Raw genomic sequence first — 27230 nt, 5'->3', positions numbered from 1 at the left:
CTCAGGATCTCAGGAGGGGAACATGTGAGCAGGGAATGGGCGACTGGAAACGGGATTATTGTTCTACACAACAGAGAGACGCAGGAGGGACCCGGGACAGGTAAATAACCGAAATACTGCGAGTGTCGTTTTAGGGGTGGACCGATAGGTTCAAGCTTTGATATGTTAACCTGGTTATTGAGGTTTTAAGGCAGGGATGTGGAGGTGGATAAACCAGACTGTTTACCCAATTTTGAATGAACAGCACTGAGTTTGCACGACTTTATTCTAATACTAATACTCACATAGAAACACAAACGCAATACAATTTATAGACATGTATTCTAAGTATTTTTACTCCTTCATTTTTATTTATTCCATGCTGACATTGCCCCATGCTGCTGCTGCTGCTGCTCTACATACTTAGTACCAGGTTACTGATGATGGCACCACATCCCGGTGCGTCTTTCCCCCATGACAGATTGAATTTTGAACTTACTTTGAAAAATCTCCTTTAAAACTGAACGGTGAAACGGAATGTCACGTTTCTATAGTTGTTTGTTTTTGCATTCTTAAAAAAAGAAGAAGAAGGAAACCAGCCAGTATTCAAATATATGCGACCACAGAAGGAAGCAGGGCAGAAATATTCAAGATGCCTGGACTAGAATTCTGCTGGAGCACATTTTGAGAAATCAGATGTAGTGTTTACGCTCCAAACCACTAAAGCCTGTTCTGTAAATTCTCAGTTATCTCCTGTTTATGAAAAGCTGAAGCACGTTAAATAGATAGAGTGGGATTGTGTGATGTAGAATAGTCAGGATTTAGGCTCACTGGGAGAATAAATGATCTCATTTGTGGACGGGAGTTTATTGCAGCTCGGAATTACTGCGTTGAAATAAAATCACATTTACTCTCCCACATTAATTTATCTGCTGTCTGCACGGATTTTTGGGAATTGTTTTTTCATTGCTTGTTTCCTAGAATTTTTTTTTTTCACGAAATGCCACGCCGGCTTACCCAAACTGTGCTTAATGAGTTCAGGGAAAAACTTTTTTTGTGTGTGTGATTTGGAATTGTTTAGAAGGAGCGACACGATAATGACGCATCACAACAGTTGTTACGCATGGTCCGCTGTAGCTCGCGTCGATGTGCAGACTTCTGTTTGTGGTGTACTATACGTGTGGGCAGGCTCGTAGTGGCGTACAGCACAATTCTACAAATCAGAGTGAAGGTAGGAAATTGTCATTTAACCGATAAATGTGTGCTTTCAAGGACTAGAATTAAATATTTATCGGGGAATGTTAATGCTGAAATTTCTCCTATGTGCTCCACTGCCAAAGGTCATTTTTTACTCTACGACCGAATCATAGTTCTTGATGAAAATTTGAATATTCCTCCTGTAATATATCCCCATTTCTTCTACAGGAGAGACACGGGGACACTGTGACAAATCGGAGGAGAGTTTACTTTTTTTTCCTTTTTAATTATTTTTGAGACTTCGGTGGACTTTGTGGCCAAAGATGAACACCATTGTGTTTAACAAACTGAGCAGTCAGGTCCTGTTCGAGGAGAAGGCGAAGGAGGTGGAAATGAGCAGCAGAAATTACCTGGAAGTCATCGACGGGCAACATCCAGACCTCCTCTCCAGCAACCAGACCATCAGAGACAACCAGGCGATCAGGCACAGGCGGAGCGGGTATGTGAGGCATTCTGTTGTGTTTAACGCCGCTAGTCAGCATGTGTGGATGTGGATTAACTGGAGTCCGGGAAGCCCCCCGGGGGTGTTACTGATGAGGAATACCTCTATTTCACGGTTATTTCACTCAGCACAAGTTAGCAGAGCGAGAGAGCGAGCAACAATGGTGGTTTTGTTATCAGGGCTCTGTGATTATCTCTCCACCTTGTGCGCAAAACTGAGACAGCAGACGCAATGTAAAGCTCAGATTGGACTTCTTGGGTCACAACTCTATAAAAAATATACTTTAGATCTATAAACGTGCATGATCCTGTTAAAGTTAGTGGAATTAAATTACAACACAATTTAGACTTTATAAAATATTCTTTATTGCTGTGCGCAATTACGCATTTATCCACAGAAGTCGGACATTTACGCACGGCTAAAATATCATCAAACTTTATAGTTCCAAAACTAAATTTCTTATCCTTTGTTACTCAAAAATAAATTTCAAAAACAAGTCTGCATTATCTCGCCTGTTTTTTCTTTCTTATGTGGTTAACTCTACAAGATGTGGAGCGACAGAAAAATATTATTCACCGTTTCCCAATCAGGTGTTGATGTTCACAACTAATCTCGGAACTCATAAGTAGGTCAGCCTCGTTCAGTAGCGTGTCTCTTAGAGGTCATCTGTTTCTAATAAATAAATTCAACCTTGAGCTCTCTGTGTGGTCTACCCAATCACACAAGGGCTCTGTGTGTTTTTGAAAATATAGAATGTATCTTGTTCTTCATTGAGAGGAAGCAGGTGCCAGAAAAAAAGAAAATATTTGGTTCTAACAGCATGTTTATTACAAATGTAGGAGAGCGACTAGGACGATAGCAGAGCCTGTGAGGAGAAACCTTTAGTAATGCTAAAGATTATGTGAACTCATGTGAGTGTGAGGTGTCCTCTCAGGGGAAGCATAAATGAAGAATTAAATTATTAAACAGAGGCCTGAGTGCAAGAGAGCGAAAGAGTGAGTTTAAACCAAAAGTTCAGGACGTGGAGTGAAACGTCCTTTAGGATGTTCATAGCGAACTAGATTACAAGGAAAATATTTGTAGAACATGAACCTCAGGCAGACTTTGAGGTTAGACTGAAATATGTTACATCTGCAGTCAGTGGAGCTCTTTTGGTGAGATAAAGGCAGACGCGGAGCACAGCACCACACTGACATCTACAGGTTCATAAAACCTGGAGCCACAGGTGAGAGCGACTCCTTCACAGCGCAGGAAAAACCAGCACGCTGCTTTAGACCAACTTCATGGAAATACTCCTCCAGGGCCTCACAGGATGTCTCAAAAATGGATTTAGAGTGATTATGTGGTATTTTATCTTGTATAACATCACTACTGTGTTTTTATAAGAGTTGTAGCTTTACTGAACATTACTTAGCTGGGTCTTATAAAACGTTGATCCTCCACACCCCACGGTACAGTATATTCCCTGCTGTAATGTTCTGTTTTCTGTAAGGGAAAACCAGAAGTATAATTTGAGCTTTTTTCTTAGTCCATTGTGTGAAGGTCTGGCTGTAACTGTGACCCAGCTACATTGTTCTTGGTCCTCTTCTCCTGGGTGTGAAAAGTTAGTCTGGCAGAAAAAGTGCGTCCGAGCAAAATGTTTTTGTTTGTTTCATTGCGACGTGTTGGTGGTTTGTGGGACACGCAATGAAAAGTAAACAGCAAGTGGCTATTCTTTCTCTCCTGGACTCTCACTCTCACTCTCTCTCTCCCGCCCTCCTTTAATCCAAAATCTCTTGCTTTAATTGCAGCGCTTTTGGTGAGAAAATTGCACGCTGCATCCAGTGTTCACTTTATGTGTCATGACTAACGAATCCAGACAACATGCCGCTCCACTTAGGACTCAGCTCGCAGCTGCTTAACATTCTTTGATTCATTTCAATAAGCAACACGATCCTCTTTTATGGCTTTGAAACCAGGTCGTGTAACAATTTTAAAATGGAAAAGCTGGTTCTTAATAACATTTTATGTTTAAATAACGATCTTGATGTGATTAACAAATGCCAAACTGATACATCTATCTTACACCTGTTGAAGAGGACGGAATCCTGCATGTTAAAATATACTAAATATTTCTGTATATTTTAGAATTTTTCTATACGCCATATTGATTCTTTTAAATAACTCACTTTTACATGTAATCGTCAGGTTCAATATGTTTATACCTAAATATCAAATGCATATTCCACTTGTTCTTCCAAAGGGGTCGTCCCAGCGGAGGCAAAGTGCGACACAAGCGCCAGGCCCTGCAGGACATGGCGCGGCCGCTCAAGCAGTGGCTCTACAAGCACAGAGACAACCCCTACCCCACCAAGACGGAAAAGATCCTCCTGGCGCTCGGCTCGCAGATGACGCTCGTCCAGGTGAGCCTGCTCTCTGGCGGCTTTCTCCAAGCTGCTGGTGAGGTGTCGGAGCAAACACAAAGTTTGTCCTCAGCGTTGGCGGGGGCCTGAGTGTGAACAGCGAGGGCAGGGCTTCACTTATAAAGAGATGTCTGTGGTTTCAAATCTGATCAGACTGGGTTCAAACTTGGATTTGCTATTGCACCCATGCAGTGCTGAATATTGTTAGTTCTACTTTTATATAGCTGGAATTCTGCTCCTCTTTAGTGTAATACTTCCTATATATCGCGACCCATCTGGATAAATCATAGAGAGAAAAAAATGCAGTAGAAATGTATTTTCATCTTGTTCATCTCAAAACTTTTTTATATTTATCTTCAGACGCCTTTCCAACCAAAGCTCCGCCGTTAGAAGTTATAAACACGGGCTTCCCGTGTCTTCCAAATGCTACAGCCCTCAGTTATGTTCATTCTCTTTTGATTTCACTGTGCGGTGAAAAACTTAAATAAAAACCTTAAAAGCTCAAATAATATTTGGGGTTGTGTAGGTCAGATGGTTTCTCGCTGTTCTTATTTATGACCTGTTGCCAAAAACAGAGTGCATAGAGTGAGGTTTTATTTTCTAGGAAATAAGAAAAATCCAACAAGCAATTTTTTCTATGTGACAGTAAAATATGTAACAAAAAAAAATGTTTTTTCCCTCTGAGGAGCTTTAATTTTTTTTATCTTGAAAAGAGCCACTGATGAGTGATCTCCCTCTGATCTACTGTACTCTAATGACATCATATATATCGTAACACTCATGCTTTAAGTTGTATTGCACCCTCTGCTGATGGCACATAACAGTACAGCGGACGACTTCAGACACAGACAAACTGACCACTGGGAGGAAAAACCCAGCGCTCAATAAGAGTGTGTTTTGTGTCTGGCGCGTGCAGCTGTGTATGTACAGTATCATCTGGCTGACAAGGTCACTGATACGGCCTCACAGCGTCTGCGCCGGCTTGTTCGGGCCGCCGGCCACGGCGCTTAATCTGGTTCTCATTTTGGGGGGCCTGAACGGAGCTGTTTGTTTTGGTGAGGGCAGAAGCAGAGAGTGCAGAGGAATGCTTTGTGTTGGACACTGGGACGCTGCGCCGCGAACGCACAAACCTCGTGCACGTTTAAAGCTGACACCCGAATACCAGCAGCGGGGTCAAAGGTCGGTGGAAGATTTCTTGAAGATGAACGTGAGGGAGGACAGGCGGGGGAATTATTACCACATTTTCCAGCGTGAAGACGACCTCAAGCATATTATACATTTATTAATATTTTCCTTTAATCTTCTTTTAATGGATTTTTTTGCTGCCGAGGCGACTGCCAATAAATCAGATCTCTGATTGAGTCGCTCATCAAGAAAAACGTCGTAACAATTGTCGTTTCTATTTTCTCCAGTGTAAGAATATGCTGCTTTTCTAGTCCAGTTTTCAACTTTTTAAAAGGTATAAAAAAATTATATTTGGGGGATTAGGACATTTTCATAGACTAAACAATTAATTATGTAGTGGAAAAACGAATCGGCTGAGTATCTGATGTGAAGGTAGCGGTTAATAGTATTCCAGTATGGCACTCTTTTCATTGCCTGTCCATTGATCAAGACTAAGAACTACCCAGTTCTTCCACTGTGCAGTCCAGACAAACCACCGTTATTGCTGCCAGTATGGAAAACACATCACTTCCTGTGCATTTTCCCCTGGAAACACATACCTGGCACCAGGTGTTTAAAGGCAACTAAATCTGTCATGTTTGAACTTTTTTCCGTGTAACTGTTGTGAATTATTCCTTCAGAGTTTGTGCTAATAATTCGGTGCCATCTCTCCATCGCTGTTGAGATCCCTCGCCGTGCCTGCATGCCGTCTCCTCTACGGTACACGCAGAGCCGACAGGCCACGGGTGGACGAGTTGGCTCGGCTGCTGGGCCTCCCTGTTTAATCTTGCTGGGTGTCTTCTGAGCAGACGTGCCATCCTTCCTTTCTGTGTCCCTCCCCCGCCCCAATGACAGACATCTTTCCCTCAGTCCTTATTAGCCAGCCGTCCCACGCCTCGCCTCGTCTCACCTCGCCTCGCCTCGCCTCGCCTCGCCTCCCCTCCCCTCCGGGCAAGCCACATGTACTAGATGCCGCCTTCCCCCTGGTGTGCCACAGCGCTTGGGCTCGAGACAAAGGGACGTGGGACGGTCTTACTTAACGAGAAACGCGATCCTGAACGAGGGGATCAGAAAAATAAGTACTCTAGCATACGGCCCCCGTCCCAGCCCCTTCATAAGCTGCTTGAAATCTATTGAGCATGAAAAGTTATTCTAGTATAACATCTAATGGTCTCGCTTCCCAGTGAAAGGAAGAGCGCCGGCTCAAGTGTCTTTTTTATTGCAGCTTGAAGACAGTGTTGGAAAAAATGTATTATTGGAGGGAGGCTGTGTGAGTCCAGAATAAGCACAGGGGACGCACATCTCTGTCTGAACATTGGTTATTGAAACGTTGCGTTCGCTTGCCGTCGGGCGTTGAATGTTCCTGCGTGGCTCTGAAACAGAAAGGATGCACGCTGGGGTGTCCGTCTGGAGCGTCTGGGATGTTTCTTAAAGCTCATTTTCACAGAGCTGCTCTGCAACCTGACTCTGTGTCTGTCTTTTCTTGCCTCGGTCTCATTTGGTTTTTCTGAATGGGACCGGTGGCAAGCGGAGAGCAGGCGTTTTCACAGGGGATGGTCTTTGCTGTGCTGTGGACGCGGAGGAGTTAAAACAATAATGTTGTCGTTTGTTGTCTTCTTGTCTTTCTCTCAGGTGTCCAACTGGTTTGCCAATGCCAGGAGGCGACTGAAGAACACGGTGAGGCAGCCGGACCTGAGCTGGGCGCTGAGGATCAAGCTCTACAACAAATATGTTCAGGGCAACGCGGAGAGGCTGAGCGTCAGCAGTGACGACAGCTGCTCAGACGGTACGACTAAAAGAAGAGGCTAGAAGAAAGAGATAGAATGAAAGTTAAAACGAGATGCAGGGGTAAAGAACCAAGCAGCACCAGGCATCACTCGTGGAGCTTTTGGTGACAATATATGTGTTCCTTCTAATCAGACTGAAAATAATCGTCCTTTACTTTCTAATACACCGATCAGCCACAACATTAAAACCACCTACATGAGAAGTAAATAACATCTCATGATAATACTAGGAAACTTCCGGACCTGGCATTCATGTGGACATGTACCACCCACCTAGACCAGACCAGACACCCCCACCCCCCCATAGCAAAGACACTCTTTGATGGCAGTAGCCATCCCCAGCAGGATGCAGTCTCTCACAAACACACACACACAAACTCTACTCAAAAAAACAAGAAGAACAGCACAAGGTGTTGACCTGATCAAGTATCTGTGGGATGATCCACAAAGGCCCCTCCCCTCAACCCACAGGACCCAAAGGACCCCACTAATTCTGATTCAGGGTGCCCTTAGAAGGCCCATGCCCATTCTCTGATGAGTCAAAACTGTTTTGGAGGCACAAAGGAGACCTACACAATATTAGGAAGGTGGTCATAATGTTATGCCAGATCGACGTATATCTTATTAAATATGATATTGTCGTTGGGTGCCATGGTTTGTGTGAGCTCAGGTGACTCGTGCAGGACGGCATAATCCAGTTTAATTTGAATTAGAAGCACTAAAACATCTATGTTATGATTTATAAAGCACTTATTTTAGGAATAAGAACCTATTGTTTGGCCTCTTCTTACAACATCTCTAATTTTCTTTTTGAAAGTTTCTCTGGAAGAAATCTCAAAGTCCTTGAATCTATATGTCAAACATAACAGTAACTGAATTATTCTGACTGACGGGGTTTTACACAGGCATGCTGTTCCCTAAAGTGGTTTTCCATTTGTGTAGCTGCTCAGACCAGTCTGATGGGTGATCCCTTCACAGATAACTCACCATAACGGCTCAGACCTCTGTTACAAACGGGTCACTTTCCTTGTTGTGATCTGGATGCGCTGGGGAAATGCTTCTTGCATCACGCTGCCAGTGTCCCCCCCCAAAATGGCGTGAAAACAGGACCAAAGGTCAGGTCCCTCTGTGTGTTTGTTCTAAAACAGGATGACGCTGAGCAGAACCATGTTCTGAGTGAATATAAATGGCAAGACGAGAGACGCAGAGGCCGGCGGCCTGTGACACGCTGTCATTAAGACACCCCGCTGAGCCAACCTCTGCCTCCCAGCCTGCAATTGGAAATGAGCAGCTCTCTGTCAGCCGTGTATTTACTGCAAACACATGCCGTTTCTCAGGGGAGAGTCTGCCTCTCTTTACTCAGTGACAGCACAGAAAACACGGGCAGGAAACAAAACTTATATAGTCATGCAGGGCGACAATGAATAGAAAGGAAGAGCACTGTGGTGTCGGTGATCTCTAATTAAGTTCTTGAGGAGGAGAGGCCGGGCGTGCGGCTCGCGGAGGAATGTGTGCATGGTGTTTGCATTGTGTCTGCCACAGGCCACTCTACCACGGGAGGCTCGGTATATCTCCCTGACTCGTCTCCCTGTCACATTATGGTTATGAAGCTGTCCACAGCCTGCTCCCACTTCTGACCCATGCGAAAAAAGGCCCTCCATTATGTTTTTAAGCCTATGCTTTTGTTCCAGAGACTATTTATGGAGCCAGATCTGACCCCACTGACCCAGCGTACATTCCTCTTACTGTCCTGCAGTCGTCCAGCTTGTTTTGTAGCTCCGGTAGTTTTTCTGCACATCTGGGATGTGTCGTGGACATGCTGTGATGGGCGCGTTAGAAGGGGAAAGCAGTTTTATTTAAAAGGCTGGTATCTGGGTGTGCAAGGATGCTGTTATGCAAATAAAATAGAAAAAAGAGGTCGGGTTTATTATTGCTGAAAGAATTCTACCTCAGACAGTGCAGGAGAAGCCGGGAAAGTAAGCTACTTCCATGTGTTTCTGATATGTGGGAGCTATAATTTTAATTTGGCCCAGGCTGAATCAAATGTCCAACCTGCCCCAAATTACAAAATTGCACTCTTGGCAGGGACAGTATCTAAAGCAAACCTCTCTCTGATTTCCCTCCCGCCAGAGGATATCTGGTTTTTCAGGACGGTGTTTTATCTTTCCTCCGTGTCTTTCATCAGGTATTGACCCGCACTTTAATTCAATCTCGTCAGCTGCAGAGCGCCCTGGAAATTATTTATTTCTGCGAGGGGGAACGAGTGGGAGGGAGGGGGGCAATGTGCTTTTTGATGGAGAGGAAGTCGACTACCATCCGTTACGGTTTGGTAATGCCTAAGTCTTAAGTCTCGGCTGGACTTTCTTCTCGTGAGGCGATGCCAGCAGAAGGGGGTAGGAGTGCCAGGTTGAAATCTCCCTGCCCTGGAATTTGGATTTAAGATCAGCTCAAAAATAACCAGAATCTGAGTCGGATGAGATGAACAGAAGTTGGAAAAAAAAAAAACAAAGAAGTAAAATATATACATGAGAGAAAGCTGTGATTTTAATGCGCATTGACGCTAATCAGAATAGTTTTTGTGTGAATTTACAGCCATATGAAAAGCATGGGGGGAGAGAATGGAGCCTTAAAAACACTTTGGCGTATGATATTAAACTCGTAAAGTCGTCTTTGGGAACTCGGGCGCAGCCAGCGTGTGAAGCACTTTAAAGGGTTTTAAGAAGTCCAAACAAATGTGAAAATGTGAAAAATATCAAATGTGACAATGGTTAATCTACAGGTGGACATCCCCATTAAATGTCTCTCTTCATGTATTAATTAATACATGTATAATAAGTAAGTGCTTTAGACACAGATGAATAATAATAGAAAGTATTTAGGACAATAGGAGATGTCCTTTGGAAAATATGCTCCTGCAATCCATTTAAATTCTTCTTTTTTGTCTTTTGTTGGTGCAGATGGCGACAACCCTCAGAGAACAGAGAGCGGCCCTGAGGAGCTCAACAAGCCCATGTACCAGAGTGTCATCAAGAAGGAGGGCTCCTCCATGGTGGGCATGACCATGGGCATGGGCATGGCCATGGGCATGGGCATGGGCATGGGCATGGGCATGGGTATGGGCGCGGGGCTGCGCTCGGCCGCCGAGGCCGCCTCACTGGCCGAGGACTACGTGTCTCCGCCCAAGTACAAGAGCAGCCTGCTCCACCGCTACCTGAACGACTCGCTGCGCCACGTCATGGTGGCCAACGCCGTCATGGACGCCCGCAAGAGGAACCACTCCGGCTCCTTCAGCTCCAACGAGTACGACGACGAGCTGCTGTCGCCGTCCTCCTCCGAAGCCGAGGCGAACTTTGTTTACCGGGCTGGTAAGGAGCCACATTTCTAGCATTCTTTCCCCTTTCAAGAGTCTCCCTCACACACACGCACACGAGACATCCTTCACTTTTGTTCTTTTTTTGTCCCCTCCATCTGCACATTTTGTTTTAATTCCTGCAGCTGGTCCATTATTTCCAGCTGTCTGCCTCTCTGCCTCTATCTGTATTACACTGTATCTGCGCCGTCTCTGCTGCCGCTGAACTCTGCAACCATCAACACGGCGTTTTTGCGCTGCTGATTGTTTTAACTGGAATGGAACCGTAATTAAGCTGAACCATAAAAGTGTTTGATTAGATTAAAACAAGATACAGTTTTTATGCAATGCACCAACACACACACACGCACACATTTTAACGCATCCACAGCACGGGAAGCCATGCACTTACACTTCACAAACATGCACACTGACTGCAGCCAAGCAGAGATGGAATTCCCCGCAGCCAGCTCCTCTGACCAGGCTTTAACAGGCCAGACACAACAAGGCCATGTGGAGCATGCTCACTTTCAGACTACTGTTTGGCACGCCTTTGATCCGGCTATGAGGTCCCACTGAGAGAGCAGGGGCAAGACAAACAGGCTGTGTGTTTGTGTGGTCCGCAAAGCCGTTCATTTGTTTTCTTAGGCTCGGCGAGTTTCATCTTTAAATCCTCTCAATTGAAACTTCTAACAGTCTATAAGGATCAATAATCTAAATTCTGACAGATACAATAATAATGCTGCTAATGTCTTTCCAGTCGGTAGAGGAGGAGATAACCGGCCTCCCTTCCCTCTTTTCTCAAGAAGACATTTTGTTGGTGATTTTCCCCAAATAAAAAAAAAAGAAAAAAAAAGAAAAACACCTTCCAGAGAAAGATGAACTCTATATTTGGTCTAGTATAAGCTCCTGGTTTATCCCCTCTCTGCCAGCCCCGTTAGAATTTGTCTGTAATTTGTTCCACACTGTTACTGTGTTTTTGGCGCAGATGGCGAGGAATGCAGCTCTCCAGAAGGGAATAATCCTTAAAAAAAAAAAAGAAATGTCGCCGCACAGACAGGGCATTTGTCTTTGTTTTTTTTTATAATTGTTGTTGCTCAAAAAAACTATTCACCTTTGATTGTAAGTGAATGAATAGATGTGGTTAAATGAAACCTATGGACAGAAAAGAATGCGCTTTAAAACATTACCCGGGAATCTTTTATGACTGACTTAATATAATTTTGCTTTTGCTTTCACTGCTTGCTTATTCAACTGGAAACTTCTCGTTTCCATTTTCAGTACTTACACGTTGTTTTGACTTCCAGTCTTCTAAGTTGAAGTGAGTTGAATTAATGCACCCCTGCGTGATCCCTCAATGTACAACATTATGTTTCTAAAGACTTCATTCATATATCAGGATCAGACTTTCCAGAAACTCTTTTTTTTTTCTTTTGGGGGGGGGGGTTAAAGACAGCACACGTAAGTAACTTGTGATAAGTGTCGTTCAGTTTGCTCATTTTCACCCCTAAATCTGCAGGAAAACATTCATCTTAAAGCAACGTAAAATCTCAGACAGCATCGTAATTGATGCTGATGTCCTCCTAACTGTGAATTTAGTGTCGGGCCCTTGCTAAATCACAAAACCCGGCAGCGGCTTTTTTCCTCCCAGCGGTTCAGCTTGCGTCTCGGCTGTAAGCAGTCAAGGTCAGATCCGTCTTCTTCTTCTTCTTCAGCTGTGAACACTGCGCCTTTGTTCGGGCAGACTTCATAACGGACGGCAATGTTTTCACTTTCTGTTGAGCATGGACGGGACCCGCGGGGGCCCGGATCCGAATGTGTGTAGGTGGCGGTGGAGTGGGGAGGAACGGCGGCGCGTTTTGTGGAGGGGGGAGCGGGTTTTTATTGTGTCTCTTATGGACAAATGTGGTTCATATTATCTGAGCGTGTAGGAGTGTGTGTGTGAGTGTGTGTTGTGTGTGTGTGTGGGTTTGTATGAAATGCATCAGTGACTGCGACGGGTACGAACCCCCTGATTGAAAAACTTAAAACCCTGTGACCTGAACGGAGGAACTGAGTGAAGCACCTGCTGAGACGCGCAGATGGAGAAGGGAAAGAAAGAGATGAATAGACCAAGTGAGACTTATAACTCCCTCTCTACCAGATTTTAATAAGAGAAATCCCAAAAAAGGCTTAATTCACCTGGCTGACCTGCTGTTTTTAATAGAGAGTAACTATTTTATCTCTGTGGTTAATATAATTTCTTGGCTGCGGACGTCTCCCTCTTGGGTTCCTCTGGCTCTGGCACTCTTACTGGAGTGTTACTTTGTTACATGCGAGAGACGCTCTTGAATCCACACATGGAAAGATCTCAGAGGCGGCGCCGACTCGTGGGGATTTGAACACCTGCTGGGGCCCCTCCGATCTCGATGGTCGATGGGGCGGCGAAACAAAGAGAAAAGTCGGGAAAATGAATTTTTAATTCCACATCTGATCTCGCCGACTCAGACGGGGCAAATGAAAGAGTTGAGGTAGAGAAATCATTTTAAGCTCAGGGTTGCATCATTTCCTCTGGCTTTTTTTTTCTCCTGCGGGCTGCGCATTCCAGATATTTCTGTAGCGCACACATTGCTCTTTTAGAATTTTTTATTGTGTTTTTACAACAGAAAAATGTTTCCCCGAGTAGCAGATTTTACATTAATCTACCCTTATATCAGTTACGGGGACGAAAGGAAGACGGAATAAATCAAAGTTAAGTTCTCCGAGCGTTCCCCCCGCTGTCTTTCTGACGATGACAAAATGTCTGACATTTTCGGTCGCTGAGGGAGGACAAGAATTTCAACTTGAAAGCCAGAGCCCGAAACACATAACGGTGTGTCTCGGCACATTCTTTAGCCGGATTCCTGCTTGTAAAGCAAATTGCGATTGGTCCGAGTAAGAGTGGCGTGCCTGGCAACCGTCATCCCGTTGGCTAAAGGGTCCGCTAATGGCCGACTTGCTTGTTGTGGCCGCAGCCCTGTGACTACAGAGGGCAGTCAGACGTGGCAGGAGATGGAGAGTGTAGATTTACCCCTGTGGAAAACTAAACTTCTGCCAGCTTGAAAGGACTCACACATGCTCAAACACATTCGCTCGGATGTGCGCGCGCATGTGCTTGTATGAGGCCTGCGATACAAGCACATGCGCGCACACATCCAGTACAAACACACACACACACTGCAGCCCAAAGCCCTGTGGGGAATTTCATTGAACACAAGGAGCAATAGAATTCCATCGCACATGCCAGGGGTTTCATGCCAAATTACCCTTTAATGGGATATTAAATGGCAGGAATCTGGCTGAATGTTTTTCTTCTTGCTCGGTACCAGATTTCGCCCCGTCTGATACCATATAGATCATTATACGCCAAATAACTCCCAACGTTTCTGCGGACTCAGACGGAGAGATCTCGGTCAGACGTTTTACACAAGATCGACAGCGGTAGATTTTTTTTTTTTTTTTTTTTTTTGACAGGTTCTCTCCCCTTTATGGCTGCAGCCCTACTGTTGTACGGTAGCTCCATGGTGAACGGCGGAGAGCTTGCCAGCGCGTCGTCTACTGATGTGGAAAAGCACCAGTAGCTGGAAGCGAATCGGCAGCCCGCAGAGAGTTTCCAATTATTAGATATTTAAACGCTTGATACCAGTGTGCATGTATTAAATTAAGATCGAGGCTCAGAGTCGGCTCCGAGAGCTAAAACAGGAGCAGTATGGTGAAATGATAATGACTGATAATCAAGGTCAGATTTTTTAGCAAACAAGACGATATGTGAGTCCAGAAGTGATTCCATCGTCCATGTTCCCTTTTAATTTGTGCTGCATACTCTCTACCATTGCATCAAACCAATCCTCCAAACTCTGGCTTTTGTCAGTTTTCCAGTGTCTCAAAAAAAAATGTGGGTGCAGTAAATAATTCCACCATAATAACAGAAAATGCAGTGTTCGGTATTTGAGATTTATCACCCAAAAGACATAAGTCTGTGGTGAGAGGAATCGTGGAGTCATGCCTGTTTTTGGATGGTTTTGAGGTGTTAACGTACTAACCGTTGCTGATTTACACTGCAAATTACAGAGGAGGCCATTAGGCTGGCAGATATTTAGTCATGGTTTTTGGACAACAAAAATGATCTACAACAAAAAGGTCACCGCAATAAGTCTTGGTGGTGGTTTTCTGTCCATTGTTTACATGCGAAACACAATTAAATAAGAGCCAGCTGTTCTGTGAGGCTGTACTTAGACATAGAGGCTCTAGAAATGATCTTAATTTAGCTTGTTATCATTTGTGGATAAGAGCTGGTGGGACGCTAATTACTTTGGATTTTGTTCATAAAAAATTAAATGGGTCTCAAAGGCATTACAATTTTTTGAAAGAGGAGCATTAATGTTTTTTTTTTTTTTTTTTTTTTTTTAGTGTGGCCAAAAGTACAACACATGCATATGTTCAAATTTGCCAGAATGATCTGATTATGTATTTTTGTCTACGACTTGTACTATTTATTGCATTTATTCCTATCAGTCCATATATGAATGTGAGGATTTATGCAGCGCAGGATTTTACAGCCTTCAAGTGACTTATTCCTGTATCAGGTGCTGTTTAACACGTACTTTCTTAGAAATCCGCTCAATGAAAACAGCGGTGTTTGACAGCAGCCGCTGAGAGCCTAAGGGCCCCTAAATGAGGTCAGAGCGAGTGCCAGACAGTTATTGAATCCTGGAGCGTTTAGTGGCACTGAAGGAGTCATCCAGGTGAATGGAAGAAAGCTAATCTTAAATGTGGAAACAAAAAAAAAAAAGCGCGAGTGTTTGGATTTCTTGTCTAGTAGAAAAGTGGAGATGTGATGGTCGCCGATGATAAAAAAAAAAAGGAGAGATTTTTATCACGGCTGTTTTCATATTTTCAATTTCGCTCGTGGATTTCCTTTACCGTTAACGTCTTTCTTGTTTCCTCTCCAGCGAGAAACCCAACTGTGGTGATTTATGCAGCAGGGTTGTTGAGGGATGGTGGCTGTTTGGTGTCTGATTTAAGGCTCTGATGTCTCTCTCCCTGTCTGATGAGCGGCGCAGTAATTTACAGTAGGAAAGAGAGCGGCAGACGGGGCTCCACACAGGACAGCTAGATGATAATGAGCCTCTCCCGGACAGAGATGGATGTGTGTCGTCTGAGGAATCCAGAGATGTGGATAGACTGGCTACAATTTGCTCTTTCCACAGTTTCATAGGAAAAGAGAAAGTGAAGACAGAGAGAGAGAAAGAGAGAGGAGTGGGGGACGGGGGGGTTCGATGAGGTTGTTCCAAGGCAACAGCTTTTGCCAAAACTCACTGGGTTCAGGTTTTAGAAGTCAATGTGGAAGGGAAGAGGGGAAGACAGGGAGGGAGGCACTTGTTCCATCTAGATCAAGGGCTGTCTTTCTCCAGCAGTGGTCAGTTGGGAGAAGAAAGACACAGACGGGAGAGGAGAAATTAGTGTAAGAAATCAATGTGTGCACGTGTTCTTGAATCTCTCCTCAGAAAGATAGGACGATCAGGGAAAGTGAACAGCTTGCTCTTACTTTGTAAAAGAGGAGATTTAAAGATTGACTAACGGTCAAACTAAGGTTGAACGTTGCGTTCGTCCAAAACACAAAACATATATTTATCTTTGTACTTAGCCCTAGTAGGATGTGACCGTGCAGACAGTTAATCATCATAATAAGTCACTCTGAAAGTTCTGCCGCTGCAGTGGAGATGATAGGAATTTTATTTGTCCTCCACCCAGCACAGAAAAATCTCATTAGAGTAAATCCAGAACAAGAGGTTTGTCCAAGAAATGTGTCCCCGCTGCAAAGAAATCACTGCCAGCTAGATTCTCTGGTAGAGAGGAGCCCCACAACAGGATAATAGGATGTGCAGATTTGCAGATACGTGTGATGCAAGAACAATTAAGTAGGCTACGTGCATATGGCAATATGACTTTTTTTGTAGTTTAAAGGTAAATTGACATGCATAAAAATGTGCAGACTTCTCTACAAATATGCATATTTAACAGGAGCCTTGACAGCGGGATTGGATTTGAAGTTTACTGCATATTTTTCAGTTTGAAAAATGTCGTTTTTCCAAAGTTTTTCTGCAGCTTTTAAGGCGCCCCAGGCAGCAGAGACTCTGGGAACCAGCGCTGTAAACTGTCCAGAGTAATAAGGACATATGTGGATGTTTTATTTGAAAGACATTTCAATGATGCAAAGACAAGTTAATGACTTAGATTTAATATTGCTGTAAGAAAAGCACAGATAATCCTTTATTTGTCGCACAGCGGGGAAAGCTAGTGGTAGGTAGTATTTGGCGTAAAATGTGGATGGATTTGTGTGTTTGTTTTAAAATCTCAGGTTGTGAATGTGAGTTAAGCAATAGCATTTGTCAGGAGGGACCTGTTTGGGCCAAACTTTAGGTAGAATTTAACTCTTCAACTGATCTCCTCATGCACAAAAGTGTAATGGTCGCTCAGGAAAAATGACTTTGTTATGTATTTGCTAGGTGATATAGATGAATTTAATTTTATATTTTTTTTCTTGAGATTTAGTTGTTTGAGAGCTACATTTTTCTGGATAGGTGGTAAAAAAAATACCACATTCTAGCTTTGGAGAATATTTTTCTGTGTTTTGGTGCCTTATAAGGAGTACGTGACAGAATAGATGCCTTAATGGAATAGATTACATAAACATGCAGCGAGGTCTTCTGAGATGTGTATGAAAGGCTGGGAAGTGTCCTCCAGGGTGGGGCTGATGCTACGGTGGGAACGACTGGGAGTTGGAAGAGGTGAGGTATAATCCTGGCATTAAGCTGTGGTGCAGTCTCATGCGAATGGAAAGGTGGATAAAAAGGACAAGCGAGGAAGAAAAAAGAAAACCCGCTGATGGTGAACCTCTGTCAGTGGAAGATGGGACATTGGCTTCCGACCACTAAACAGAGGCTGGGTGCGAGGCAAACAGAGAAGACAGCAGACGGAGACAGTGTTCATTCTGGTCGTCACCCTGCGGGGAAGTGTTAACAGGCGAACGTCGGCACGGACACTGTTTATACGCGGCTCCCTGACATAGAACTGAAAGAGCACGGAATAATACTCCCTCTCAACCTGATCGTTTTTAAGTCACTGGCACGCCAAGGCTTTCTGGGATGGACACACACACACACACACAATCAGGTCTTCAGATTCAGGGAACACAGCTGCCTGCCCAGTCAGGGAAACCGAGCCACACTCTGCCCAGTCTGTATAAAACACAAATTGTTTCCATTTAAAAAAAAAAAAAAAGAGCCGCGTCTAGAACAATAGGCTGCCACTGTGTTCCCACGGGATGGAGGAGAGCGGGGCGAGCTTTAATGAGAGAGCGGAGGTGTGACCCGGCGAGGACACAGCAGAACACACACACACATGCAGAAATCCCCCTAAGAGTGTGAGAGGGCGCTCCGGCTACCACTGTGAAGAATCACAACATAATGATGCAGTGAGTGCAGAGTAAACATATCATTTGGCCTCCAGCTCCCGAAAAGAGGCTATTTCTGCGCACATGTAAACACTTAAAAATCTGAATAATGTTTACTTGTGGTTCCTGCTTTTCTTTTCCCCCCTAATGTGTTGTGTTTTTTTTTTTTTTGTTGTTTTTTTTTTTTTAAATGCACCACAAACAACAGCCGTTCATCCCTAAGATGTTAGTGAGAGACCTGGATGGAACGGCAGGGGCCTGGATGAGAGAGTCCGGGCTTGTTTTGTCTCTTTTGTACCTGTTGTGTCGGAGTGGAGGGTAACAAGCTCATCTGTTCATCATCAGCGTTGCGTCTAGAGCCTGATCCTCAGATCCTATCAGTGTCTCCTTCTCAATCTTTTCCTGATCATCATCTGTCGCCACGCCAAACTCCTGATCCCCGCTCGTGATGGGATACTGTTTTTTTTTTAGTTTTTTAAAATTTTTTTTTGTTTTCTTTTTGTCTGTGACACCGTGGCAGTCCACCCACGCAGAGAAGACACTCGCTCGCCATGACAACGTATTTACTCCTTTTGTCGAGACGCTCCTCTCATTTTGGCTGATTTACGGGGGCCCCTGATTACACTGTGTTTACTGGCACTCGTAAACACAATGACAACCTGGCAGTGTTTAAACATCTGAAACACTGTTATTATTTCTCCATCAAGCAAGAGGGACACAAGGCAATCCTTATTGCTGGATCTTGGTTATCTGCCCCTCACCGCAGCCACACCAGTATGTCATCTGCTGGGCAGACACGGAAAAAAAAAAGGAAAAGAAAAGAAGAAGTGCAGCGGATGAGAGAGTCATTTTTGGGCTCGGTATTTATCTGGCTGCGTCACTGTGCCATGGATGTTCTTTTTAATAGTGTAAGAGCTAATTATTCAATATTTTCTTAAGTGATGAAAGTGTTGTCAGGGCAAATGGAGAAGGCATTAAATTCACGCCGTGCATGATGTCTTTGGCCCAGCGAGTGGAATTGACAGCTTGGTTCCTCAGACTTCTTCTGTACCAGCGGAGACAGTGCGAGGGAGGGCGGTGGAGGGGTAGATATAAAAGTCGCGTTGGCAGAGCGCGAGGCGGTCCAGCGCCAAGGCACCCCTAACTTCATTTACAGACTCTTCTTGACATTATAAAAACACAGATCATCAAAGAGGCGCATAAAAAGGGGGAGATCTCGGAGGCCAAAAGCACGAGCGTCGCACCTCGCGCTCTAGATTGTGGCTCGGATCAAAGGCAGCGTCGAGCCATTTCCTTTTTGGTTGGAACCGAAAAGACTTGCCAATCCAAGCAGCCACAAGTCTGCACTTTCTGTAAGACGAATGCGACTTAGCGTCCAGTCAGCTGTGTCTCATGACTCAGGCGTTGCTGGGGGGAGGGGGGTAAAGAGAGCTTGAGGAGTGGGACGCTTTCTGTTCAGAGCAGCATATGACTCACCTGTGCTGACAGTAAAACTACTGACTCATCCTCACAGCCTGGCTGCGTGACACGTCTAAGGATGATGAAGATCTGGCCCGACATAGGTCAGCGGCAGTGAGGAGATTGTTGAGCCTGAAACGTTGTCTGGTTCTCATCTGGCGCTTTAAAGGAAGTCAGCTGAGCTCACTTCCTCACTTCCAGCAGTTGAGTTTGTGTCTGTGTGTGGCCGACACCATCAGCCTTCCCCCAATGCTGGAATAATGTTCTCATCTTAGACAAAGTAAACTCATTTGACTTGCTGCACCAGTGTCACACCACGCTCTAAGAAGTCCTCCTTTAAAAAGGGGGGTTATTAAAGTAAATGCTTTTATAATTGCTAATAAAGAATTTACTGGTCAGTTTTTAAGTCAATCCTGGTTTGTGTTGCCAGGTTTCTCAGATTTTCTTTCACAACCTGGCAACTTAAAAAGTGCCCGTGATGAATGGATTGTAAGTGGCCTATATAGAATAAGTACGTTAATAGTTTAACCAGTAAGAAAGCCAAAAGTTACAACTCTTAAATCCTAAATGAGTGAAAGTTTTTGTTATTTTAAATGGTTCTGCCATTTTTCACAAAAAAAACTCATAATCTTCTCACTAACTTTCTGCTTTCTTTCTCACCCTGCATCCAAATAATAGTTCGCTGCGACTTGCAGCGGAGGTTAACAGCTAGCCTGGCTCAGTCTAAAAGCCAAAATGAATTAATACACAGTTTCTCTTTGTTTAATTGGTAAATATCTGTAAAAACAGATTAAACACACATGAAGGAATTGCTAGCTAGTTGTTCATCTTGTTCCACCATTTATGCTAAGCAGCTCTAGCTACCTATTTTATGCATGTACATGAGAGCGTGCGTCTTCCACTTCCACTCAAGAAAAGTAATTTCTCCGAAAAAAAAAGACAAACTACTCATTTAAAATCCCGTTTGTCCTTGTATCCATTTTCGTTTTTCGAAAACTGTTGTTTTCTCCGAAGCATCGTAAAGCCACCGAACATCTATTTTGGGCAACATGCAATTCTTGGTGACTAAGACTTGACACTTATTTTAAGTCGCTTTGGATTAGACCACCAGCTAAAGGCCTTAAATACCATAAAACGCCTGCTTGTGTGTGTGTGTTTATTTGTCTGCCTAATTCAGCCCAGCCCATGGCTTGTTTATTGTTGCGTGTTGCTAACAACAGCCCCAGATGGTAATGATGATAGTCAACCGCTCTCCGCAGTCATCTTAACAGGTGGAACGCCGATCCTTCTCTAATTTGTCAGCCCCCGCTTTGTTTTCCCTCATTTTCACCAAGTTTTGTTAAAGTTAGTTTTTCTCTTTTTTTTTCCTACCCCCCCTCTTGTTGCTCCCTCCCTCCGTCACCCTGCGGTGATGTTAAGTGAGCTAGTATTTTTGGACTTCCAGTGCGACGCCAGAAACCATCAGACTTCTTAGTTTTCCCCTCTGGCGGTCCGTGAAACCCCGCTGTCAGTGAAGCCCAAAGGCAACAGCAAAGTTGACTGAGTGTTCGGTAGCAAAGTAGAAAAGAGGAACGAGGAAAAACAAGGGAAAAGAATGAGAAAATAATAAAAGGTCCTCTGTGATTTATTGGTGATTTATTGAGCTTTGGCGTGGCTCTTGTTTTAAAAAATCTGACTCGTGGATGTTTTAGGCAAAGAGCTTTGGAAATTGAGTTTTTGAAAGCAGTGGCGCATTTACTGGTTCTGGGGTCCGAGGTTCCCCAAGGGCCTGGGGGCTGGTGTCTCGGGGGGGTCATAGCTATGCAACGTCCACACTTTCCCCACCTGTATCAGACACATTTTTGATAGAGAATCTACATTTTTGATAGAGAATCTGGACAGTAGCTGCCTCACACACACTAGAAACACTTAAACCTGTGAATGGAAAGATTCACATGCTGCAAATCACTTTCCTTCTGCCTGTTGATTGTCTTTGATGCCGTTAGCTACTGACCTTCTCGTTGCTGAGGCTGGCCAATCTTTACACCGGGCGGTGCAGCAGTAAACACTGAGTTAATATATCAGGGGGTGGTCTAAACCGCACATGAAAACACTGTAATAGGTCTGTAATTGCGGCACTGTGATTATGGAGAGGGGTGCATATTTTTAATCAGGTCCAGTCTGCTTTGAAGCACTGACAACAATCAAGAAAGTAGATGCAGTGGGGATGCCTTTGCAGCATTCAAGTATCTGGAAAATAAAAGATTAAAAGTCAGAGACTGAGAAGAGATGGGGGCTTTCAAAATCCAAGCTCATGTCCTTTAATTAGGACAGCCAGGAATCATAGGATTTATTTTGGCTGCGCTATATGAGAACGTTGAGTCTGAAATACCTGGACCAGGCTGGATTACAGCAAAACACTGCAGCAAGAGGTGAACAGTTGGAGGACAGAGGACGAGGGACCTGAGCAATATCAATAAAGGGAAAAGGGACTCACTGATAAAGCAAGATAAATGCAATGGGGAAAAGATAGGACGGCAGGGAGTTGTGGCCAGACAAGAATGTGAGGATTTTGTTGGAAGGCTTTGACGCACTAAAACCTAAAATCTCACCCTGCGGTTTGTTCTTCTGGGTTATCATGTCCTCATCTCCCTCTCTTTACACGTGCGCACACATTCCTCCTCTTCTTCTGTCTAAGAATGATCAACAAAAGTACGTTCAGGAGAGCGAGGCCTATCTCTCTCTGCGGAATACACCTATTACAGAAGAAACGGGAAAACTACAGGAAATTTCATAATAGAGCCCACATTAGCTCCGGGGCCTCGCAAAAACCAGGCTCTGTCAGCACAGGTCAGGCTTCAAGGGGAACAGTTCTGGAAAGCAAGGCGTGGAGAATAATTATGGCAGCTTGCAAAACGCCTGTGAACGCTGGATCCAGATAAAGTCCACGGAGGGATTCTGGTGAGGTTAGAGGTGACGAAGGCGAACGGCAAAATGTTTGTGTGTCGCCGGAGGAGCTCTGGCTCTCGGCCTCATCTGTATCCTGAACGCAGTGTCCTCATGCAACCTTTTTCCAGTCCCTTCTTACAGTTGCGGTGATGAAGTTGAAGGGAAAATTAAGGGTGTAGCTTTTCATTCAGGAGCGTCCGCCCACTGTTGTTTCGCAGTGATGGCATCACAAGGAACGGCCTCGTTACCGGGAGATGTGTGTGTGTGTGTGTGGTGTGGTTTTTAGTGCAATATTTGAGGAACCTGAAGAATTTTTGAGTAAGACCGACTCTTACAATTACTTTTGCAATGAATGGAAACTTTAAGAGAAATTGCCTTCTTCTTTTGAACATTCTAAAGTCGCCCTGTCTTCTATACCTGTCTCAAGACTGAACTTCTTAAAAGCTCACAGGGCCTTAGCTGTGTGTTTGGTTAGCTTAAAGAGAGCGTCTGGAGACTGCACAGCTAGAAAATCCAGATGTTCTGCGCCTTCTTTAATGCACCATGAAACGCCAAGCCTTTTGTCGTCATACTCTCTGCCGGGCAGCTCTCACCTAGCGTTGGACCAGAGACAGAAGAAAGATCCGGACACACGCCTACGCACCAACCACGCAAACTCCGTGAACGGCATGTTGAAGTAAACACAATAGTTGCCCCGAAGAGAAGTTTGGGTTCATTGTTTAATGACTTCGCTATTCCCCGCTAATGTTTCACATATGAGACAGAGATTGCTCCCATTCGAGGAGAAGAAAGAAAGAAAGAGCAGGCATCCATCTTTCTCGCACTGACTCAGTTTTTGTTTTTTTTATTCCTACTCAAATCTTTTGCACTCAGTCATTTTCAATCTGATTTCCTCAGACAACTCAATTACGTTGGCCGGGGCCCACTTGTTTTTTTGTTTTTTTTTCGAACAAAATATTAGGGAATGGAGTTTATGAGTCATAAGAAACATCTTTCAACTCTGTCCTATTAGTCACCTTGTTTCATGACGGCTCCTTGCAAAAAAAAAAGTCTTTATTGTCCAGCATCTGAGACGAGAGGGAAAACAGAGCAACACATGTTTGTGCAGGACAGGGCGTATGAATGCAGACCTCACACAAAACCCACACACACACACACACACACACACACACACACACACACACACACACACACACACACACACACACTTCTCCACTTGTTCAGCTGGATTCCTATAAATCCTCATTGACCCCAGAGAACTCTGCGAAATTAACCTTTTTCTTTTTTCTCTTTCAGAAACCACAGAGCATGGATCAAGTAAATGTGACAAGTGAGTGCACCCTCTCTTACCTTGCAGCCCAGACCAAATCCATGGCATTACAAGCTGAGCCCGACGTCTAATGCTGTGTGCTTTTTGTTTTGTTTTCTCCTCCACGTTTCTGCTGATCATCAGTGGCAGCGTTGGCGTCGGAGCCGCGCAGAAAGAGAAGGTGAAGGGCAAAGACGAGACATACTGGAGGGAGATCAACGCCGCCATGGCCTTGACCAACTTGGCACAGGGGAAGGACAGCGCCTCCGGGACCACCAGCTGCATCATCCAGAAGTCCTCGCATATAGCGGAAATCAAGACTGTTAAAGTGCCGCTGGTGCAGAAATATTAGCCCGAGCGTCGTCGTCCCGTCCCTCTATGCAAGCCAGCAAACATTCCTGGTCAGGATCCCAATAAACCCTGAAAAGAAAAGAACAGCTTTTTAAAAGGGTGTTTGAATTGAGTAAACAAAAAGAGGAATTCTTTTTGGTTGTCATTGGTGTCTAAAAAAAAAAAATCTTCAACAGAGGCCTTGAGCATCCTTCTCATTGCTGAGCTGACGTGCGAGTGTGCAGTATTTCCTAAAACAAGACACTTTTGTAATGTTAACTTATTTTTTTACCTTAGTTTTTTTTATTTCTTCTTCTTTTTTTACGCTACAAATTTTTGTATTTTGCCAAAGTGCCTTTTTAGACGAATGACTCGCTGACTGTGGTCAATTCAAAGTTCAGATACTGAGGTGCCTCTGGGATTTGTTTGAAGGAATCTATCAGCGAGTATAAAGATTTGTTTTGTGAATGAATGAAAGCTCCCCACATCGGCATGTGCCTTAAGGACTGAATGAGCTCACCATGCGAGGCAGTCTTGAACTCAGATAGCACATTCAGACGGTGCCCAGCATGAATCCTCCTAAGGCATTGTCCTTTGTTTAGGCTGGGGTCTTCATTTTGACTGTGCGCTGAACGCTGCTTTGTCTCGGTCGGCCTCTCGTTGCCGGCAGGCCAACTGTAGCTGCTGGATGCGCAGATAAGCAGCAGATTGATAAGCAGCCGGCGTTCTCCTCCTCGTCCACATCACGGCCTTGGATTTCATTAACGAGCGAAGGATTCCTTTCTTATCGGTGGTGTTTTGTTTTAGATTTTTTTTTTTTTTCTAAGTTGCTGAAACGTGCACAAGCGCTCAGCTGGACTCGAACGAAGACACCTACGCAGAGTGACACAGATTGTACGCAGATCCAAAAGGCGTGCGCTGAAGGTTGAGGTAAAAGAATGCCATGACCTAAAAGGGATGTTTTTAATTTCCATTATCAGTTTTTTATGTGAACAGTATTTGCCTTTTCAGGTTTGTGCTCAGAACAAGATAGCCCGGGGTGGATTAAGAACAATGGCGAAAAAAAAAAAAAAAGGCACCACCAGCCCCCCACCACCCCTCCCAGCCTTTTGATCCTCAGCCCTCTCAGCTGTTTAGCATTACATTCAAATTGCTGTTTACAAGAAGCCAGAGGACACGGGCTTAAAAAGTTTGACTTTCTCCCCCTCGCCTTTTTTTTTTCTTCCTCCCCCTCCCACCCCCCTTTCTTGACTTCAAAAATACACTTCAGTATTATCTTTTTGTCAGTGTTCAAAGTATTTGTTATTGTCGGTCTGTATATGTCTGGTCGTCGTGTTTTTGATCAAAAAACTTTGCGCTCGGTTTCTCCTCGCTGTGTCACATTAAGGCCTCCTATTGTCATGCAGTGGAAAGTATGTTAAGGTGGTGCATATGCTAGAGACGTTTGTGGCGACCGGGGCCAAGTTCACAAACGGGGGAAATCAAGTCGGACTTATGGGAGAAACTGAAGTTGGCTCTCTGTGCTGACTCTTTTTTTTTTTTTTTTAAATAATTTTATGTATATTTTCAAGGTACTGTTTATGTGTGTGTCAAAAATGTACACTCCTTAATAAAGTGTTTCTATTTTATTTTTTTGTGACAACCCAGACTGTGCTCATGGTCAAAGACTTTGAGAGGGAGTGAAACTGCACAAAGTGACTTTTTGACCTTTTTATGTGTCCTGAATGTGCAAAAGAAGAAGAAGCTGCACTTGGTTTTCAGTTGAGGTGTATTTTTTTTTTTTTTTTTTTTTTTTTTTACATGAAGGTGAATAAAAAAAAATTGAAGGACAAACCTATATTATTCCGATTAGTGTGCCTACGGAGGTTTAATGAAATGAATCGCACTAGCCAATCCCTAGGCACTGTTTGCTTATGCAGTGGGGGCTGTGGGCTCTCACATGTGTTTTTTATACACCTGATCCCAGGCAGGGTAGCTGCGGGGTAGTGCCGGGCCCGCTCCTTGTGTTTCTAATCGCACCTCTCAACCTCTGGACCGCTCACGAACCCTCACACCTCACACTATATACCCGCTCGTTGGGAAGAGACGCGGCGAGGGAAGGAGGCTTCGGAGACAACAGAGCTGCCTTTGTTGTTCCTAAACCTGCCACCACTCCCCCGACAACCAACACTATACGAGTACTAACAAAGGGGTTTGTATTTTTTTTTTTCTGTACAAGGTACTGTAACACGCCTTACTCCAGCACAAACCCTGCTCTCACAACCAAGCTTGACAAATGGAAAGAAGCAGTATGTATTAAAGCTTATAAATTATTATTACAGACTTTGTCTAAACAAAGAAAGTGGCGACCATAGTTTTTTTTATTGTTAAGTTATATAAATTGAGATTTTTTTTTTCCTTTTTTTGTTTGTTTTGTTCATTTTGATAGAGACTGGATTTACAATCCAATGACCAAATGCATATCTCCTTGTATTGTTGATCTCATGTAAAAAAAAAAAAAAAAAAAAAAAAAAAAATATTTTATAAAAACAGTTGTTACTTGGTCAAGGCAATGAATAAATCTCTGAATGAAAAATGTGGTGGCCGATGCTTGTTATTTATTCTTTTTTTGAAACTAACTTAAAGCGCTTCCATATTTGTAATATCCCATCTGGCCTGGGAGCGCCTGGGGATTCCTCTGGAGGAGCGGGGGGAAGTGGCTGAGGAGAGGGCCTTCTGGAGTTCCCTGCTGAAGCTGCTGCCCCCAAGAGACAACAGTACGGTATATTTACAAACTGCTAGGAAGATTAGCATCCCCCACAAGATGTGTTTCTGTTGCTGTAACATTATCAAAACACTGCAGAGAAATGAGAAGTTGGTGAATAATTCTTTCCAGGTTTGCCGATATGAGCCACCCTTTTCATTTAAAAAAAAAAACAACAAAAAAAAAAAAACAACACAAGTGCAACTCTAAAGACGTGTAAAGCAGTTTCCTTGAAATCCCCGTTTTCGCCAAGGAGAGAACTAAATGCAAACACAAATTATAGCCTGCAAAACAAACAGCTACTTCAATTTCCTTTGCCGATGTCACCAGCCTTACGTCTTAATTCTAACCGTGGCCCACCACTCGACACTGATCACAATACGGGAGATGTTTGTTTACAGCCCAAAAGGCGGGGCGGTTTGTAAGAGCCAAACAAACTAGTCACGACAAACCATAGGGAGAGCTGAATGTATACACCAGGGCACTGCATCCACCGCATACCACGCATTAGTGGTCCGGGCCCCGGCGCTCGCTAGCTCCTGTGTATTTTTGCTACCTTCACAAGGACGTCGGGTTTCTTTTTATTAGCCTGACCCACGGGATCAGAT

At 44.1% G+C, this 27230-nt stretch overlaps 1 protein-coding gene across 1 annotated transcript; it reads left to right on the top strand.

Moving 5' to 3' along the window:
• mkxa (mohawk homeobox a) lies at positions 1 to 26855 on the top strand. The gene is made up of 7 exons (XM_047567776.1): positions 1 to 100; positions 1405 to 1675; positions 3921 to 4080; positions 6877 to 7030; positions 9989 to 10396; positions 23537 to 23570; positions 23694 to 26855. Exons 2-7 carry the CDS (start codon positions 1500 to 1502, stop codon positions 23899 to 23901), a joined length of 1140 nt encoding a protein of 379 aa, XP_047423732.1. The 5' UTR covers positions 1 to 100; positions 1405 to 1499; the 3' UTR covers positions 23902 to 26855.
• Positions 26856 to 27230: the final 375 nt, after the last annotated feature.

This window comes from Mugil cephalus, chromosome 18, assembly GCF_022458985.1.
Source record: "Mugil cephalus isolate CIBA_MC_2020 chromosome 18, CIBA_Mcephalus_1.1, whole genome shotgun sequence".
NCBI classification, from domain to species: Eukaryota; Metazoa; Chordata; class Actinopteri; order Mugiliformes; family Mugilidae; genus Mugil; species Mugil cephalus.
This window is presented reverse-complemented; position numbering and strand designations above follow the sequence as displayed.